The following is a 19,740-nucleotide window of genomic DNA, read 5'->3' on the forward strand; positions in this document are numbered from 1 at the left end:
TATACATATGTGTAGACCTGTTCATAGTTCCACTGATTGATTTAAAGTGAATTAGTCCAATGCATATTTTCCTGTGCGACTGATTGGAAGTAAGGGTCTACAAAACAATCATAGAGAAATGGTGTGAAACTCTAGCGTCTATCCAATCCTGACTTAAATGAGTTTACTACACTGTCTGGCAAGCTGTTCCATAAACTACCTGGTACTCTTTTTTTTTTTTTCCCAAACCAAATAATTCAGGTTTGAGATACACCAACCTTTCATACATCTACTATCCACATAATTATCTTAAAGTTTAGGTAAATTCCATACACGAATACCGCCTGCCAATGCAAACATGATCACTCATGAACAGCAAACTTTTTAAGTTATCGATCTAGTGAAAGTGGTAAATTTATGGTCACTTTTGCAGCCAATCTTATCTGTAAAATTTGCATAACAAAGACTATAGTTAGGTACAAGGAGTTGTGATAAACATTGCAATGTTTACAAACAAGATTCCTATACACTTGTAAAATCACATTAATTTTGATGGTGATACCGAAACAAGAGACTTATCATTATAGCCGTCATACATAGGAATTTGATAAAGTTTGCACATCTGGACATGAAGGACTCAAACCTTAGTTGTATTGAAAACCAAGAGAGATAAATGTCTAGTAAGTAACCAGAACTCAGCTCAACATTAGACCTTTTGGTAAAACGTGATGAATTTGCTTGTTTAGTTATTAGTACTAGATCACATGGTATACTTTTTCGTCTCTAAGTTTGACAGCCCTATAGAGTGTAGTAGGTCTGTAAATGATTGAGTCTCACGCTAACTTGTCATACTTGTCACTTTCACTATGAGAGTGTAGATTGTTGAGGTATTTGACTTCTGGAAATTTGTACACGGGACAGCATGTGATCCTACTTGGTCTACTTAGAGAACAATATGTCACTGTTCCCCATTTACTCAATTTTCTATTTCTACACTTTGGTCATTCAAAGTATCCTGTACATAGATGTACAATAAACCAACAGATGTCTCAACATAATCTTTTAGATACACTCATTTTTTTAAATTCTAATCAAAGCATAGACAGATAACACTTTTTTCGAGGACAATACATGTGACAAGAATCTGGTTACGAACTTATATATGGTACTGTGGGAGTAGAAGAGCAGATGACATTTCACCACACTTCTGAATGATGGTATTTCTATGTACACCTGTGGCCATTCACAAATGGTGTGCATTCAGATATCTTTGTTCCATTGTAGTCTGCTGTGTTGTATACCATTACATGTACCTGTTGGTGACTGAATACATGTGTAGCACTTCATGCTATTTGACAGCATAACTATAAACCACTAACTATAACAATCAGTCTAACAGATGTAATGACTGTTACTGTAGAATTTTTTGGGGGATAGCTTTGTTATATCTAATGATGTTTTAAGCACTCAGCTTTCAATCTGTCTTGGTTGACGATCTTCATCAGACTCATTGCGTTCACTATCACAGGCTCCCCTGGTTTAAATGGTAGACTGTGATAGTGACCATGAAAAGTCTCTGTGTATTTATGTGACAGCAAAACATGATGACAGACTATTTTGGATCCGCACCCACTGTCATAATATTTTTCCAGTGACAATCTTTGCATCTTGAAAGGATTGTGTTTTCTTATACTTAAGCATCTTCTTGCCCAATGACTTGTTGTGATCACCTTCATAAGTGGTTCAAACAGTAGCCTGTGGAAGTGACCATGTCAAGTCTTTGAGCGATATATTTTCATAGACATGGAAGTGTTACATACCGTCCACCACTAACAAGATTAGGTCCTCTCTTTACAAATCTACACACATCATCTTGATGACCAACACACAGGGCTCGTGGAGATCTCGGTATTTCTCCATTTGGTCGGATCTTGTAGCAGCATATGTCAGCACCAAACGTCAAAAATAGATGTTGATCATCCAGTTGTAACCATGGCAACAAACTATAATGAAATAGAAATAATGGCACGAAATGAGCCAATGGTGGAATACATATTTTGACACATGTAATTTTTTTCAACATCTCCTTATGTCAGTAATAAAGTTTACATGCAGCTAAATTTATGCCATAGCACCATTCATTTGAAACTGCTATGCTACAGATCTGACTGTTACTAGTATTAGTAGAATATACTTCAGATGATGCAAAAAGAAACACAGAAACACATTATATTCTGGCTCATGTCACTTAAAGGGGGTACAGTCGGTAACTTTGTGGTCTTTGGCAATTAATTTTTTTGAAATTGAAATATATCTATTGTATTGCAACAACTAGAACATGTACAGAATCACTGTGTGTAGTACCGGTAACTGATATATGGTTCTCAAAAGGGAGTCAGATTTGATATGGAAATATCCTGATGACATCATTTTTTAGTTACCAATAGACTGGCACCAGTCCCTTGGGTGATTTTCTGTCTCATAATCTTAAATGTTTTGAATTTGTTCTTTTATTTCAGGAAAATGTCATCAGTTTTTTTAAATATTTCCCAGTTACTAGTAGCTTTCCAAGGGACTGGTGTCAGTCATCAGTGATCAGACATCACTTTATCAACCTGAAATGTGGTCACAAACAGTGAACAAGAGAATGATAGACAGGTGCACAGATTATTCTAGCCAATCAGACAACAGTACAGACAGGTGCACAGATTACTCTAGCCAATCAGACAACAGTACAGACAGGTGCACAGATTACTTTAGCCAATCAGATGACAAGGTACTGACACTAAGTTAGTACTCTTTATTTATTTCTGAATATTAAAGTCTTTAATAGTGTATATACTATTACATGAATGTATGTACATTTTGTATACTGGCTCCTAGTTTAAAATGGGTGAAATGTGCTTCAGACTCAGAGACCAACTTCCCTCAAAACCAAAATTCTTAAAATCTCTTCACACTCTTTCCCTATGAAATCTTGTTCCTGGTCCTTTTGACATAATAAAAGAAATTTGGGAGTTTATCATCTTGTTTTCAGTCAAATCAGCAATCATTTATTTCCCCAAAGAGTTACCACAGTATTCAGCAGCCATGTTGGATTCTAAAATGATTTCATTTTGCACAGTATTCAGCAGCCATGTTGGATTCTGAAATGATTTCATTTTACACAGTATTTGGCAGCCATGTTGGATTCTGAAATGATTTCATTTTACACAGTATTCAGCAGCCATGTTGGATTCTAAAATGATTTCATTTTGCACAGTATTCAGCAGCCATGTTGGATCCTGAAATGATTTCATTTTACTATCACTTTGACCTAAACATTTGCATGGTGACCCCTGATTCTTACTGAATATGGGTTTGGTTTTTTAACAGCAAAAGTTGAAGTTTATTATTTCAGAGGCATTTCAGACTACATTATTAAAGTTGGGTTGACAACCCATACAAAATGTTCAAAGTGTATAGTCATGGTAATCATTTTGTACCAGATATCTGACAATAATTACATACTTTATCAATAACAAAGTTCAAAATACTGCCAATACTTTGAATTTCTGCCAAACTATGTATATTTTTAGTTTATCCTACAGTAACAAGTGATCCTTCTTATCTGCCTAACATTACATTTTTCTACAAATACCAATACCATCAAAATGAAATGTGTTTCCCCATGCGTCATTTAAAATCACATGCATGATCATTAATCATTATTTTAGTACATGTATTAAACTTTTGACATTCAAGTGACAGAGACTCTGACACAAACAAGTTTGCATTTACTACTTTATGCCACTTCTGTTATCTTTTCAAATCATAGTAAAGATTTAGATCAATTAGGTCCAGTAAATTGTCCATGGCAGGTCATTTGAATCAAATATCTATCACATGTTTGGGAAGGTAGAAACACCCATGGTCAATTTGAGTGCTGTCAATAGAAAGATTTATATAGTCATATCATTTAGGTACGGTGGCAGGTGTTACACAAACTGTTTATACAAAAAGTCTGTCTTCTTTGTTTACATCACTGTCTTCATAGCAAAGTTTAGTGCAGTCTCAGTGAAGTTTCAAAAAATGTTGGGTCAATATATGCGAAAAAAAGTCTGTCTGCCTCCAACACCTGTCAGATCTACAGATAATGCAAATCACACTTGCTGTGTGTTGAATGTGAAGGTATATTAAAAACTTTCGGTATAAAAAGTTAAACAGTCGTGTCATTTTTCAACATCTATTCTGACTGAGCTGTCTGCTGTGTGCCCTACACAGTAACATTTAGTCTCTGCTGTCAAGGACAAGTAGAATTTTCTAGATGTTTGCTAGTTATAAATTCAGTTGACAACTGTCCTTTTCTTTCTGATATACTAAGTAAACTGAATTGTTTACCAAATGAAACTGAATGAGTTTCAGTCAACTTAATTTACTCTATCAAAATATATATTCCTTTTTTCAAATCCCAGTTTTTGGAATTAATTCATATAAAATGCAGTAATTTACCACTATACCTTGTAATGAAAAACACATCATTTTGTGGAAGGTAAAAATATGAAAACTGAGTTTCCTTGTGAGTAACCACACTGACTATTGCTATTTGGGGAACAAAGTCACAAGAAATTGCTATCCTTCAGTGGCAAGTCCAATTGGTTTAGAAAGCATGACAGTAATGTTATTTCTACTCCAGTCTCAATTTTGGGCAAATCATTGCAATTACGTATAAAATGTGATATAAATAAATTTCACACTTATAGGAAACTCATTAATGCTTTTTTGATATTTACATTTTTTGATATTTTTTTTTATTCATATTTCTTTTCATTATGGTAACAACAACCACCTGTTGGAATGTTCAACTATTGCTTACTTTCCAGATCACTAAATTATTTCTATATTTTGTTTCAGTAGGCTGGTATGTCCAATGATTTACAATCAATGCATTATGTCTTTACTTTAATAGCAAACTAGCATTTGATCACATGTTTCACACCCTGAAATTCCATTCATATTTGCAAGTCACTCTCGTCAAACAAAAGTACCCTCCAGTTTGGAATCCCCATAAATCAGAACATGTACAAGCAATGTTGGATGACTTTTAAGGATTAAACGTTAGGTGTGAAATTAAACGGTTGTCTGGAAGAGCTACAGGAAAAAGTGGATCCGGAACAAAAGAGTGATCCCTGCCTAATCCTTACGGCGCCAGTGTTAAGATAATACTAATCCGAGAACATGATATTGAATCATTGGCCTTTGAACAAGGATCTAAGTGATGAATAATGTATTATAAGGTGATTGAAACTTGATGCTGCATATTAACACAACTATGTTCCTCTAAAGGGGGTCAGCTACACAACAATTAACAGTAACAGGATGATCAATCTGGACGTGTTAAGTTTGGGTTGTTCTTCACACTCACTTGGTGTAAAACATGCTACTCACTATCAATCACATCTGAGAGAAAATGTCTAAAATTTTGATCGTTTCAAAGAAATTCTGAATACTTTTTTCCATTTTTGGTAAATAAAAGAATTATTTTCTTGAACAGTCCTTCTGTTTATACACAATAATCTCTTTAAATTCTCATGCAATATTTGATAACAATGTCGAAAACCAACTTTGCAGATAATGTTTTTTTCATTAACAGCCACGGGATGTCTTATAGTCACAATATACAAACAACTGCTTCATTTATATGGAATGGGATCTGAAAAAAAATATAACTCTTGTCAATTCTGAGTATATTCTTTCAGTGTTTAACTTTAACTTTAATGGCAGGTGAGCTCCCCTAGTACTCTACTGGAGTCCCAACCAAATCATGGTTACATAACAAGGTATGGAAATCTATACAAGTCATGTATATTTCTCAAAGTCCCTCCTTGTTACTGGGGGTTGCCAAATCTTGACAACAACCCTATTCTTACTTTATCTACTTGTCATGTGATTTGCTAGGCTACTACTTGTCTACAGGATGTCCTAGCCACAATTTTAAGGATATGCAAACAATGAAATGATTTACGCCTAATCAATGCTATGATCCAAATACATTCTTTCAATGATCTGTTCAGGGTGATATTTAAGTAGGTAACATTTACCTTTGTAAATTTAATTGACCAGGAGAATGGTCCATGCTAAACTTAATATGGTACAAGGTATAGAAATCTATGCATGCTTGACGATATTTCCATTTCTGTTTTCCTAGGCATCAAAAACCTTAGTCTAAAATGATGAGGTACACATATTTTATTTATTTTCTCCTACAGGTCGTCACCAAATCTATGGTACAATAAGGTATGGGAGTCTATGCAAGTCTCACCATATTTTCTCTCTATTTCCCAAGGTTCGTAACCCTTAGCAAAAAAGGTTGAGGTATTTACCAGGTGATTCGTTCCAACCAGAATGACGGTCGAGAGTAAAGAAATCTACACAAATGAATTCATTTCAACCAGATTCTCCCCTTTTGTTACCCGGGACCCCAAACCTTCAGCAAACCACTCACTGTACAGTTGTTCCAGGAGCCATACCTTTGCTATCTCAACAACCACTACTATATGCTATCACAGCAACCATCATTCTGTGCCTATTATACAAAATGTACAAGTACAAGGTACAAATCAATAGAATGAATTCTATCTACTGATACTGTGAAGTGAACTATGCAGGTCTCTCGGTGATAACCCAATACCACAGGGGTACTCATACACTACATTACAACTTTATTTATAACACACTTGTACTTGGACATTCTAGAATTGACTAATAAATGTAAGGGGAACATAAATATATTTATTAAAGTCAAACCAAATTGGTGAAATCATAAACGATACATAGTGTTGAACCAGATATTGATACATTCATATACAAAATATAGTTTGGTGATAAAAATATTGGTAGATTATTATTATCAGTAACTGTTACAAACTAGATGACAAACATTATGATAAATATTATCACTATCAGTAACTGATACAGCCAATGGCACCATAATAAATAGATAAATAACCCTTATTCCTCCATATACAAATGGTCACCACAGAACAGTGCAGTGCCAAAGTATCCTAGTGTTGATGTGGAAGTACGAGGAACCAGATTACCCTGCATTTGGCAAGGTCAAACTGACCATCGCCCTTTTTACATACAGACCTGGTTAATTTTTTCAATTAAAATCAGCCGACACCGGGGAGGGGGATTCAAACCCAGGTTGTAGAGGTAAGCAGTATACGAGCTAACCCAACCCATACCATACTTAATTAAATGGTATATATTTAGAGCTAACAAACCAAATATAAATGAAGTAACAAATGATAATAACAATAATAATGTTAGTTGTTGTACAGTGTTTACCCACTCTGTGCTAAAAGCATCTTACAAATTCTTACTCCTGGTATGGATTTATAGTGGCACAATGGCTCAAATAAATCATGTAGTACTAATAACCAAATTTATGATGAGCAATGCTGATTTTCATTTATTACTCAGAAACTCACCAACATAACATTCCGATTGGACTCAGATACTAAAAATACATTTTTTGCCTGACCAAGACTTTTTTCTCAAAAACAATAACCTTAATAACCCCCAACCCACCCTCACCCCCACATCCCATCCCCTGTACTATATAACTACTGTGCTACTATGTACATATTTATGGTTAAACTCAAAATGTTTAACAGAAAGATACATTTTGCAATTTGACTCCACTTTATTTTGGCAGATAAAACTTTACACAACATCACTTTTGTGAATGTATGTAAGGAATCTCACCTAATTATTAAATCAATCTTACTTCTATCTGTAGTAGTCAGGATTTACTTGCAAAAGCGATTCCATTGTCACATTTATTTTAATATTATGGTGCGAACAATGTCTCAACTTAATAGGATAAACTAAACTTACAATCAAAATACTGTATTCATTGTATCCTGTATTACTAATTCTACTCATCACCTGATGTTGACGTTTTAACATTCTTTGCATCTTAGATTATAATTGAATGACAGGTATTTTGTTGTATCATATCAGCAGCATGTATCAACACCTATTAGATACTAATAAAGTATGTATGTCCATAAAATAGTTCAGTTCAACTCTTTAAAGTAGTTTACATTCTCAAACCCACACCTTAGACCCTGGGGTTCACATAGTTCTGTTGAATGCATGCCAAGGAAATTTCCATCAATTTTTGTTCTTTTATCTTGACACGTCTTTAGTACTAAATGTTTCTAAATTATGCAATTAACGTTTGGTACGGTTTAGAATGTTCAATGTATGGTAACAGAGAAAAATATATCTGGTAAAATTCCAATTTTTCAGTGTTTCAGCTATTTGTGGTATGTTTCATGTTTGAAAGGGTTTTCGAACTATGGTATTAACTGAGAGAGAGAAAATCAGGTAAAATTCATACCAATTTGTCAATGTTTGAGCTATTTGACAGTGTGGATAACTTGTGTTAGATTTGTCATATCCAGTTTCAAGTACATTAAAGTAGCACAAGCTAAGTTGATAAGCTTTTCACTCCAATGAAAATACTTCCATAAAACCTGGATTTAAAGTCTTCTAGTATAATATTAATATTGATGTATATCTTCTATGACATCACTATTGTCTTCTGTTATTACCAGAACAGTTGATTGCATTGTAGGCATTTCCTCCACATTTCTATACACATAATAAATTATGTCATCGGATCATTTATAAGTTATATCTTGATACCAGGCTTGAGATTTCTTGCACGTGATGGATAAGTATACATCAGTAAGTAGAATACTATGCGTAGTGTTAAAATTTGCAGGGCAATTACACCCAAAAATGTATAAACTCAGCTTGAACGTAAACAATTTCTTGAACAAGCTTAAAAACCATTAAAACATTTGTTTTCAAAAAATAATAACATTCTGCATATTGACATTTTTAATACCCTCTCATTCAAAATCAGCATAACTAACAAAATCAAAATTATTAATACATTCATGATTCTATTATACCAAATGCAAACCAAGTTGACTATATTTGAACAAAAAATATGGTATTTATACCCCTGGTTGTCTATGTCACTGATTTTCAAGTGTTTGTAATCGATTATTTGTGTCAAAAAAATCACCATCACTTTACTAGATTTATCACCAATAATCCTTGCGTAGGCACTTTGAAAGTTTTATATTATTCCCCGATATTTGCCATTGTTCAGCCAAGGAAAATACTTATGACCTAAGGATTCATCACTACCTGTCTTAGACTCATAGTGACAAGGGTCCTTAGGCTAGTAGTATTTTCAATGGCTGAACAAGAAAACTCTTTAGGAATAATATCTAAATACCAAACATGAAGCAAATAGATCAATATGAAAATAGAGATACCTATACAAGTTGTAGCAATCTTTTACATACTTTACTCTTATCTGAACTGAGAAGTACATGGTTTACCTGTAACTAATACAAATTCCCTTAACTGTCACTGCAATTGCTATAGCAAATTGTTCAATACGCAAACCTTTAATTGCATGGCAATTGTCTCTTTGACCTCTGTACATGTCTACTAGTCGAATTAACACTTGGTAAATGTAAAACTTCACATGATCACGGGAAAAAGATGATGTCTGCACCGGCAACAAATTGATACAGTGATAGAAAGTAAATTGAAAGTGACAGCTGAAGACAATGTCTGAATACTAAGTTTGTTTTATTCAATTTACCTTCTCTTTCAGAGTGTATTGATAAATTACTCCCGTTTCATGTTATTTATCACAACACGCCAGACACAATTACTCAATTAGAGATTCTTCTTCACATTCTTATTTTTGCAGTCATTTTGTATTAAAATGATTTTTGACATTTGATGATTTGACACGACTATAATGGTATTTTACTCTGCCATCCAGGTAATGATTAGTAAGGTCGATGGAAAACAAATTCTTGATTTAAACTGGAAAAGTGTTAACTTTGTACACATACTCTGTAGGTACAGCAGTTTGCCTTCTCATAAAAATGTAACTATATTCATTGATAGTTCACTATTATTTTCTATGGCTAAGTTCAAGCTGGCTATATTTTTGTCTGTGATATTACAAAACAATTATAAATTACCACAAAGCGGTATTAAACTAGAATACTATTTTTTTTATCAGGAAACCGGCAACTGTTGAAGTACCAATAATTTGACATTGTACATATTAATTACAGGATGATTTCATCCATAAGTAACGAAACAAAAGTTGAAATCATGATTGTGTTGGGGCAGTGATTTTAGGGTGCGGCCTCAAAAATAAATTGGATTGGAATTATTGCATCATGTTATGTGAATAGCTACATAAATATATCTACCCACAGGTGATTAAATACTATATATGACAGAACCCACAACACGCAAATATGCAAATGTGGCATACTCAGGGTATTTGTACAAGACTTAGTGCTTGCAGTGTTCTCTGTGCCCCTACTTTCATGAGCATAGTGAGTGAAAGTGCAGCAGAAAACACTGCACGCACGAGTACAAACTGGAATTCAAGTGGCATGGGGTCTAAAATGGCAATTTCCATAAAAATCATATAATGTGATCATGCGATTTCGTGTGTAGCGAATGATTACATCTTATAATGTTTTCGGTATTGCACTGCAGTGAAAATACAACTACATGTAATGTGCACATGCACCAGTGCAAGTAATCTCCGGTACATATGTAATAATGTTTAGGATGTACGATATTATGAGTTAGTCATGTATCATCTTTAAGACACACATCCTAAAAGTATGTATAAACCTTACAAGAATCAGAAAATCTGTTACCAAAGAATAAACTACTAAAATACTAATACTACCTAAGAGACTTTTATTAACACATTTTAGGGGTAGCTTCCGTATTTGAGAAATATCTTGAATTTCAAATCCTAATGATATCAAATTCACAGTGTCTATATGTGTATCATGGGAAAACATAGTAATTGCCACTTACACAAATTCAATGTTCTAAGTTAGAGTCACTAATGTGGGAGAAATTACTTAGATTTTTTACTTGGTTCAACTTGAAAAGGGTTTGCACAAGAAACACTGAGTCAAAATGTGCATGAATTCAGTCATGCACACAATGTTGTTAAGACCATACAAAGAACATTTTTATGGCCAATTACACTGCAACATTATTACTTATTTTTGAATTTATTTTGTCCCAAGAAGCTTAGCTCGTTAGAAACTTTTTCTGTACACAAGACCTAAGCATCTTGAAAAGGGTGCAATGCATCCATTGATTTTCAACTCTAGCAGTCACTTTGAAAGCAAAGGATGAGTTGCCACACTACTAGCCCAGCTGTCTGGCTCAACAGCCTACAAAAGAAACTACATAAGAAAGTATTAAGTCTTTGGGCCTTCAAAAATGTATGTGGGCCAAGGATACAAAAGTTTATAAATCATACCCATCTCTCTCAAATTTTTGAAACTATCTATTATAGTAGAAGGATGAAGAACTTGACAAGTCTCCTCAGTAAAACTTAAACCACCTGAATATAAAGTCTAGGATCTATTCATCTAGATTGTCACCACATCGATCAGTGTCCCCATTTTGTCGAGGTCATACAAAACTACATACATGCACACCCCTCAGTGTGTAGATAAATGAAAAACATGACTACTGACTCCCTCCCTCCGTCCTACATCACACGCCCTACAAGTATACATTGTCTGTGTGTTTTTCTACATGGGGGGTGAGAGTGAAAAGACACAAATATGTACACTAGCCGTGGATAAAATAGCATACTTAGAATACCTGAAGTTGGTCAAATCACCATATCCTGTTTACCGGATTAGCTATTCTTATAGCCTAGGTATTGCTCTACTATTGAATTGCCCCCACATTCAGTCATATGAACTCTGTGAACAGGCCAGTGGTTTTTATTAGAAAGCTTGTAGCTGTAATTGTAGAATGTCTCTTGCTGCGATGGTCCATGCCACAGGCAAAACTCTTGTCCTGTCTGCATGCTAATTTGCCTCATCATGGTAAACAAGTTTGCCCTCCAAACTTGCACTTATTAATGCGATAGCTATATCATCTTGTAAACACATTTTGCACTTTCACTTTTGATCAACGTTTTACGAAAACTAAGATTAATTGTTGTTCCACTTTTAGTACTTTCCTTTAGGAATAAGATAAAAGAAAGGAATTTGGCCAAACAACATTACAGTTTTTATTGCACATACTGTAAAATAGTTACACCAACAAAAGGTGAACAGATAAACAAGGTAAGAGACTCGGAATAAAAAACAAGTCTTTGCATTGCAGGAGACACAGACGTAACCACAAAACTATATGTATTTATATTTATATATATATATATATATATATATATATATATATATATATATATATATATATATATATATATATATATATATATATATATATATATATATATATATATATATATATATATATATATATATATATATATATATATATATATATATATATATATATATATATATATATATATATATATATATATATATATATATATATATATATATATATATATATATATATATATATATATATATATATATATATATATATATATATATATATATATATATATATATATATATATATATATATATATATATATATATATATATATATATATATATATATATATATATATATATATATATATATATATATATATATATATATATATATATATATATATATATATATATATATATATATATATATATATATATATATATATATATATATATATATATATATATATATATATATATATATATATATATATATATATATATATATATATATATATATATATATATATATATATATATATATATATATATATATATATATATATATATATATATATATATATATATATATATGTATTGTGAGCCTATATCTCACAAATTTAATGTCCAGGAATTCAGTACACTTAATAGACCTGCAGAGTGGAAGTGTATTGATCTAGATTAGATAGTTGGGAACCAATCAGAAACTACCATTAGAATCAGTTAGACTGATTTTCAATAGCAATACAAAATTTTGTCATGATTGGTTGCCAACATTAAAGGATAACTTATTAGATAGCTCTTTATACTTCTCAGCTAACACTAACGCTAGTTATACAGTTACAAATATATGCTGACTGGATAATTGGGTGGCTTAATACAGTTATGCTGACTGGTTAATTGGGTGGCTTAATACAGTTATGCCGACTGGTTAATTGGGTGGCTTAATACAGTTATGCTGACTGGTTAATTGGGTGGCTTAATACAGTTATGCTGACTGGTTAATTGGGTGGCTTAATACAGTTATGTTGATTGGATAATTAGGTAGCCTAATACAGTTATGTAATTGGGTAGTATAGTACAGTTATGTTGATTGGATAATTGGGTAGTATAATACAGTTATTTTGATTGGATAATTGGGTAGTTTAATACAGTTATGTTGATTGGATAGTTGGCAGCATAATAGTTATTTTGATTGGATAATTGGCAGCATAATAGTTATTTTGATTGGATAATGGGCAGCATAATAGTTATTTTGATTGGATAATGGGCAGCATAATAGTTATTTTGATTGGATAATGGGTAGCATAATACTAGTAGTTATTTTGATTGGATAATTGGCAGCATAATAATTATTTTGATTGGATAATGGGCAGCATAATAGTTATTTTGATTGGATAATGGGCAGCATAATAGTTATTTTGATTGGATAATGGGCAGCACAATAGTTATTTTGATTGGATAATGGGTAGCATAATGGTTATTTTGATTGGATAATGGGCAGCATAATAGTTATTTTGATTGGATAATGGGCAGCATAATAGTTATTTTGATTGGATAATGGGTAGCATAATAGTTATTTTGATTGGATAATTGGCAGCATAATAGTTATTTTGATTGGATAATTGGCAGCATAATACTTATTTTGATTGGATAATGGGCAGCATAATAGTTATTTTGATTGGATAATGGGCAGCATAATAGTTATTTTGATTGGATAATGGGCAGCATAATAGTTATTTTGATTGGATAATGGGCAGCACAATAGTTATTTTGATTGGATAATGGGTAGCATAATGGTTATTTTGATTGGATAATGGGCAGCATAATAGTTATTTTGATTGGATAATGGGCAGCATAATACTTATTTTGATTGGATAATGGGCAGCATAATAGTTATTTTGATTGGATAATGGGCAGCATAATAGTTATTTTGATTGGATAATGGGCAGCACAATAGTTATTTTGATTGGATAATGGGTAGCATAATGGTTATTTTGATTGGATAATTGGCAGCATAATAGTTATTTTGATTGGATAATTGGCAGCATAATACTTATTTTGATTGGATAATTGGCAGCATAATACTTATTTTGATTGGATAATTGGCAGCATAATACTTATTTTGATTGGATAATGGGTAGCATAATAGTTATTTTGATTGGATAATTGGCAGCACAATAGTTATTTTGATTGGATAATTGGCAGCATAATAGTTATTTTGATTGGATAATTGGTAGCACAATAGTTATTTTGATTGGATAATTGGCAGCATAATGGTTATTTTGATTGGATAATTGGCAGCATAATAGTTATTTTGATTGGATAATTGGCAGCATACTGGTTATTTTGATGGGATTATTGGCACCATAATAGTTATTTTGATTGGATGATTGGCACCATAATAGTTATTTTGATTGAAAGTAATAAGCTACTGTAATAGTCAAATGTATGTTGCTTGGACAACCTGTAACTATAATAAAACTAATAAATGTTGATTGGACAATTGGTAGCCAATCAGACACATTCATTCAGACAAGTTAGACTAGACCGAGTGCTGAAAATAAATACAGTTGTACTGATTGGATAATTGATAGCCAATCATGATCCTGCATTTGGTAGTTCTTTAACTGAATATCAATAATACTACTGTTGATTGGATAATGATGTAGCCAATCATGATCGTACACAAGGTATCCCTTTAGTGGCTCCTAACATTAGACTAGTAAATAATACAATTGTGTAGATGACATATGGTGGTAGCCAACAAATTAGCATTATATTCCAATTACTATAACTGTACTCAAATTCTTACAGTGAATAAAAATATGGTAATGCCTCCTTATGGATACTCTATATACTTACAGTGGTATGTTTCAATCCCAGATCATCGCATTAGTGTTACCTTAATACATATTACATCTGATTCTTTTGTTCTGGGCAAACTATGTTATTGCTTGGTTTTGACACCTACATTTTAATCCTAATTCAACATGTGTCTTTAAAACGGAACCACAATCTGCCATTTCTAGGCTTTTGCCTAGCTTGGATAGTTTAAAATGGACCAGAGTCAATGCCTTTTTCCACTACATTGGTTTTCCTGTGGGTGGAAATATTGAAACATGACTAGGACAAAATCAAGCATGACTAATTTGTGCGTTATTTCATTTCATTAAATTTGTACCTTGTAACATAATCTGTGTACATGAATTCATGGAGTATATTGGAAATATGTACATGTAAGACTGATTACTTTTTTTGTGTGTGCTGGGAATTGCTCCCAGTGATTTGATTTGAGTTTCTTTTTAAGCTGATAAAATACGCACATAAACACAATCACACACTCTACAGAAATCTATTTAATTCAAGTTTGGGACTACATGACATGGCTATGTTGCATGGCTCTATAACAATGTCACTTTGGAACTAAACAAGTCTTTCCCAATCAGTCCACAGGCTATCCTGGAAACATCCAAGCCTGGCAAACATAGCACCTACGGACTCTGTGTGACTGATCACTTCCTAATTAACATATTCCATGTATTTACCAAAGGTGAACAAATTGCTTCAATCTATAATTTTATGCTATATGTTCACTGAAATACATTGTGTAAAACAAATGATATAGAAACCCATCTGTTACTCTCAAGGAATACTGCTAATAATATTTGCAATAACTAAGTTTGTAACCTTATTCTTTGCAGGGGAGGTAAGAACATAATTGAAATATTATTGAAATTAAATATCATTGATGTTATCACAAATGTTGAACTCCTCTGTTTTGGGTGTTTTCTTTCGATACACAGCTGGGCACAAAATACAACTTAACACAATCACCCAGCAACTCATTCACAAGAACTGCAATAATACCTATAAATTGATCTCACATAGGTTAAGTTTTGTCATGCTGTGTTGTACATGATTATGTTATATGCTGTGTTGTACATGATTATGTTATATATTGTTGTTTTATATACTGTTTTATTGTACAGGGCTATATTGTATATTGTTGTGTTATATACTGTTTGGTTGTACAGGGCTATATTGTATATTGTTGTGTTATATACTGTTTGGTTGTACAGGGCCATGTGGTATATTTTAGTATTGTACAGGGCTGTGTGAACTTTTACTGTATACTTTTGTGCTGTATATTGTACTGAGCAAACTTGTGTTGTACATGTACATGTGTGTAGGCAAGGGTTGCATCGTACATTGTATTGCGTGGCCCAGGGTTGCATTGTACATTGTATTGCGTGGCCCAGGGTTGCATTGTACACTGTATTGGATTATACAGGGATGCATTGTACATTGTATTGTGTGGCCCAGGGTTGCATTGTATATTGCAGTGTGTTGGCCATGGTTGCATTGTACATTGTATTGTGTGTCCCAGAGTTGCATTGAACATTGTATTGTATTGTATGGTATTGTATGGTATTGTATTGTATTGTATTGTATTGTATTGTATTGTATTGTATTGTATTGTATTGTATTGTATTGTATTGTATTGTATTGTATTGTATTGTATTGTATTGTATTGTATTGTATTGTACTGTACTGTACTGTACTGTATTGTATTGTATTGTACTGTATTGTATTGTACAGGGTTGTGTTGTACATAATGTACATGTAGCTGTTATGTTGTGCATGGTTTTGTGTGCTGTTGTAGTTTGAGAGATGTGATATGAGGTATAGTATAATAAATAATATAATATAATATAATATGATATAATATAATATAATATATAATACATTTAGACATCACTTATCCAAATCAAATGCAGAAATTGAAATATTGTCACTACTGTGTAGAGTCCTAGTTTACTAATGTTGAAGCAGGAGGAAACTGGAATATCTGAGGAAAATGTGTGGATTGATAGGGTCCAACTTTAGTATATAACCCTTCTTACATACAGATCGGGTTAATTTTTAATCAAACCCAGCTGACACTGGGGTGGTAAGCTGCAGTGGTAAGACACACACGAGCTAACCACACAGCCACAGACACCCCACAATGAATGAATGATGAAAACTACCAAAAAGAATGTACTATGATGAACAGAAACGTTGACATACTATTTAAATGTACATACTAAAGTAACACACTGTCAGATATTAATACCTATTGGCTGCCAATGGTCGATATGACAATAAGTTTTTATTAATTCCCCAGGTTATAATGTTCTGGGGCGGAAATAATTTCCTCCTATATAAGTAGTGGAATGGTTGATGACTATTTGTGCAAAGCACACACCGGCAATGAGGTATTCTGAGTGGGATAAATCTATACATCTATCATGTGAGAGACGGCAAACACAGACAGCACATCACATGACTTCAATAGATACGTTTGTACACACCTAATTTATTTCCGAATCAAAACTGTCTGCAAATGGATCCCGTGGTTAATGATCACACTTGTAAAACAATTGAGGTGTGTCATGATTTACTTTAGGGATAGTTTACCAGAAGGTTATCTTTTAAAATAGCTGGATTGTCAGGGGTTAGTCTACAGATAACATTAAATGTAGGTCTATTAGTATATTACTATCATGTCACATTGTGTCAATAATTGGTTTGTCCATCTTCACATGGCAAACCAATAATTCAAAGTTGTGGCCATAGTCAGACCACTGGCACTATTTCTATTTTTCTAGCCTAAAATGTGGATAACTAAGAATTTTCTACCATTCACACACCATAATAGTCCAAAATTATGGACACACAGTGCCATTTCTACTATCTACACTAAAATAAGCATTTACTGAAATCCTTCATACACAAATCAAAAGTAAGAATCAAACGTTTTCTAGCCAAGGACATTTTGACCCTGTATTATCTGGGCTGCCTTTTCATACACACAGAAATAGCTATGGACATCCTCCACTGATAAATCAACTATTAAATAAACTAATAGTGCTATGTGTATTTGTTTCTAACAAATACTTTTGAAATGTCACTGCAGTGAGACCATAATGTAAGTCTAAAATGTGAATAGTGAAATACAGTCATGGTCAACATCAAAACATACATCTAAGTACTTCAAAGTTTTGTCTGTAATGAGATCATTGTCCATTTTACTGAAATCCTTAAACACCTTCCAATAAAAATATACAATATCAAAGTTGGAATACAATAATTAGGCATACCAATGACATCATCTCTACAGCTATGTATTCACCACTACGCCGCCTCACAGAAAACGGAAAGTTTAACAAAACCTTCTTGCGGATAATTAGAACTTTGGGTTGTGCAACATTACAATATTATGACTGAACCCAATGACACATGAGTGCAAGTGTGGTGAACTTGGGGTATTTGTACGAGTGCTTACAGTGTTCTCTGCACCCGTACTTTCATGAGCGTAGCAAGCATGAGTACAAATACCCCTGAGTACCCACACTGGAACTCATGTCGCATGCGGTTCTGTTATTATTAAATACTGCATACATACTGCAGTGAAAATACTAGTATGCGTGTACACAGGTGCAAGTACAAACATAGATTGACTGGACATGTATGAGAGACAGGTGACAGACACAATTCATATGATATGGTCTAGTACATATTAGATTCAGTAAAGTCACACTCAATAAACATTGTACTTTCTAAACCATTATCACAGCTTCAGTAGTTTCATCAGCACAAACAGAGTATGCTGTGACAGTTGAAGAGGAACTTTTTAAGCAATAAAACATTAAAACAGAAACTGGAAGTACATGATGAATACCTTCACTTGAAATACCATTACACTATATCCGCAAGCCAAATTAGGTGCGTCAGAACAGAAAATATGGTTGTTATGTCCGGATTGTTCTATATCAAGACATGTGTTACAGCATTGGTTCTGTGATAAATCAAAATGTTCAAAATCGCCATTTTTCCAATATTAACTTACATTAAGTCTATGTAGGTATGATTATATTATTCTCCAATATTTGTCTTCGTTCAGCCAGAAAATACCACTGACATAAGGGGTTCATTTGTCTTTGACTCATATTAGCAAAGCCCCTTATGCCACTTGTATTTCCTCAATTCAAGTGAAAAAAATGCTGGAAAATAATATCTTATTACATGTATATCCTTTCATACTTCCAAGACCCTACATTATATTTCTTTTACTTTTATTTCTTACCTTGTAATAGTTTAAATCACAATAAAGTACACAGAAATACAATCTACGTACATATGTAACAATGATCATATTTACTGGGTTTTGCCATACAAGGTACCTTAGTGTTTAACTTACACTAGCTGTAACTGGGGTATTTTGTCAATAAAACAACCAACAATATACTCACTGAAAATTGTTAAAATACCAATAATTAGACATTTCATATGTTAAACTAGAGGTTGATTTTGTCAATAAGTAGTACAGTAATTGGTTAAAATCGTTACTTATTTTTCAGTGATGCTGTAAATGCCGTCTAATCAAGTCAGATAATTTTGCCTTGTAGACAAATTTAAATGTATGCAGAGATGAAATCTA

General features: G+C 32.9%; 1 protein-coding gene across 2 annotated transcripts in view; it reads right to left on the reverse strand.

Annotated features, from left to right (window-relative positions):
* The window catches only part of LOC144446554 (F-box/WD repeat-containing protein 4-like), a 77,079-nt gene that overhangs the window by 33,973 nt on the left and 23,366 nt on the right, over positions 1–19,740 (reverse strand). For both annotated transcript variants that reach the window (XM_078136342.1, XM_078136344.1), the window contains one exon: positions 1,800–1,982. In XM_078136342.1, the coding sequence (XP_077992468.1) occupies positions 1,800–1,982 (183 nt within the window). The remainder of the gene's footprint in view (positions 1–1,799; positions 1,983–19,740) is intronic.

The sequence above is a fragment of the Glandiceps talaboti genome, chromosome 15 (genome assembly GCF_964340395.1).
Source record: "Glandiceps talaboti chromosome 15, keGlaTala1.1, whole genome shotgun sequence".
Taxonomy (NCBI): Eukaryota; Metazoa; Hemichordata; class Enteropneusta; family Spengelidae; genus Glandiceps; species Glandiceps talaboti.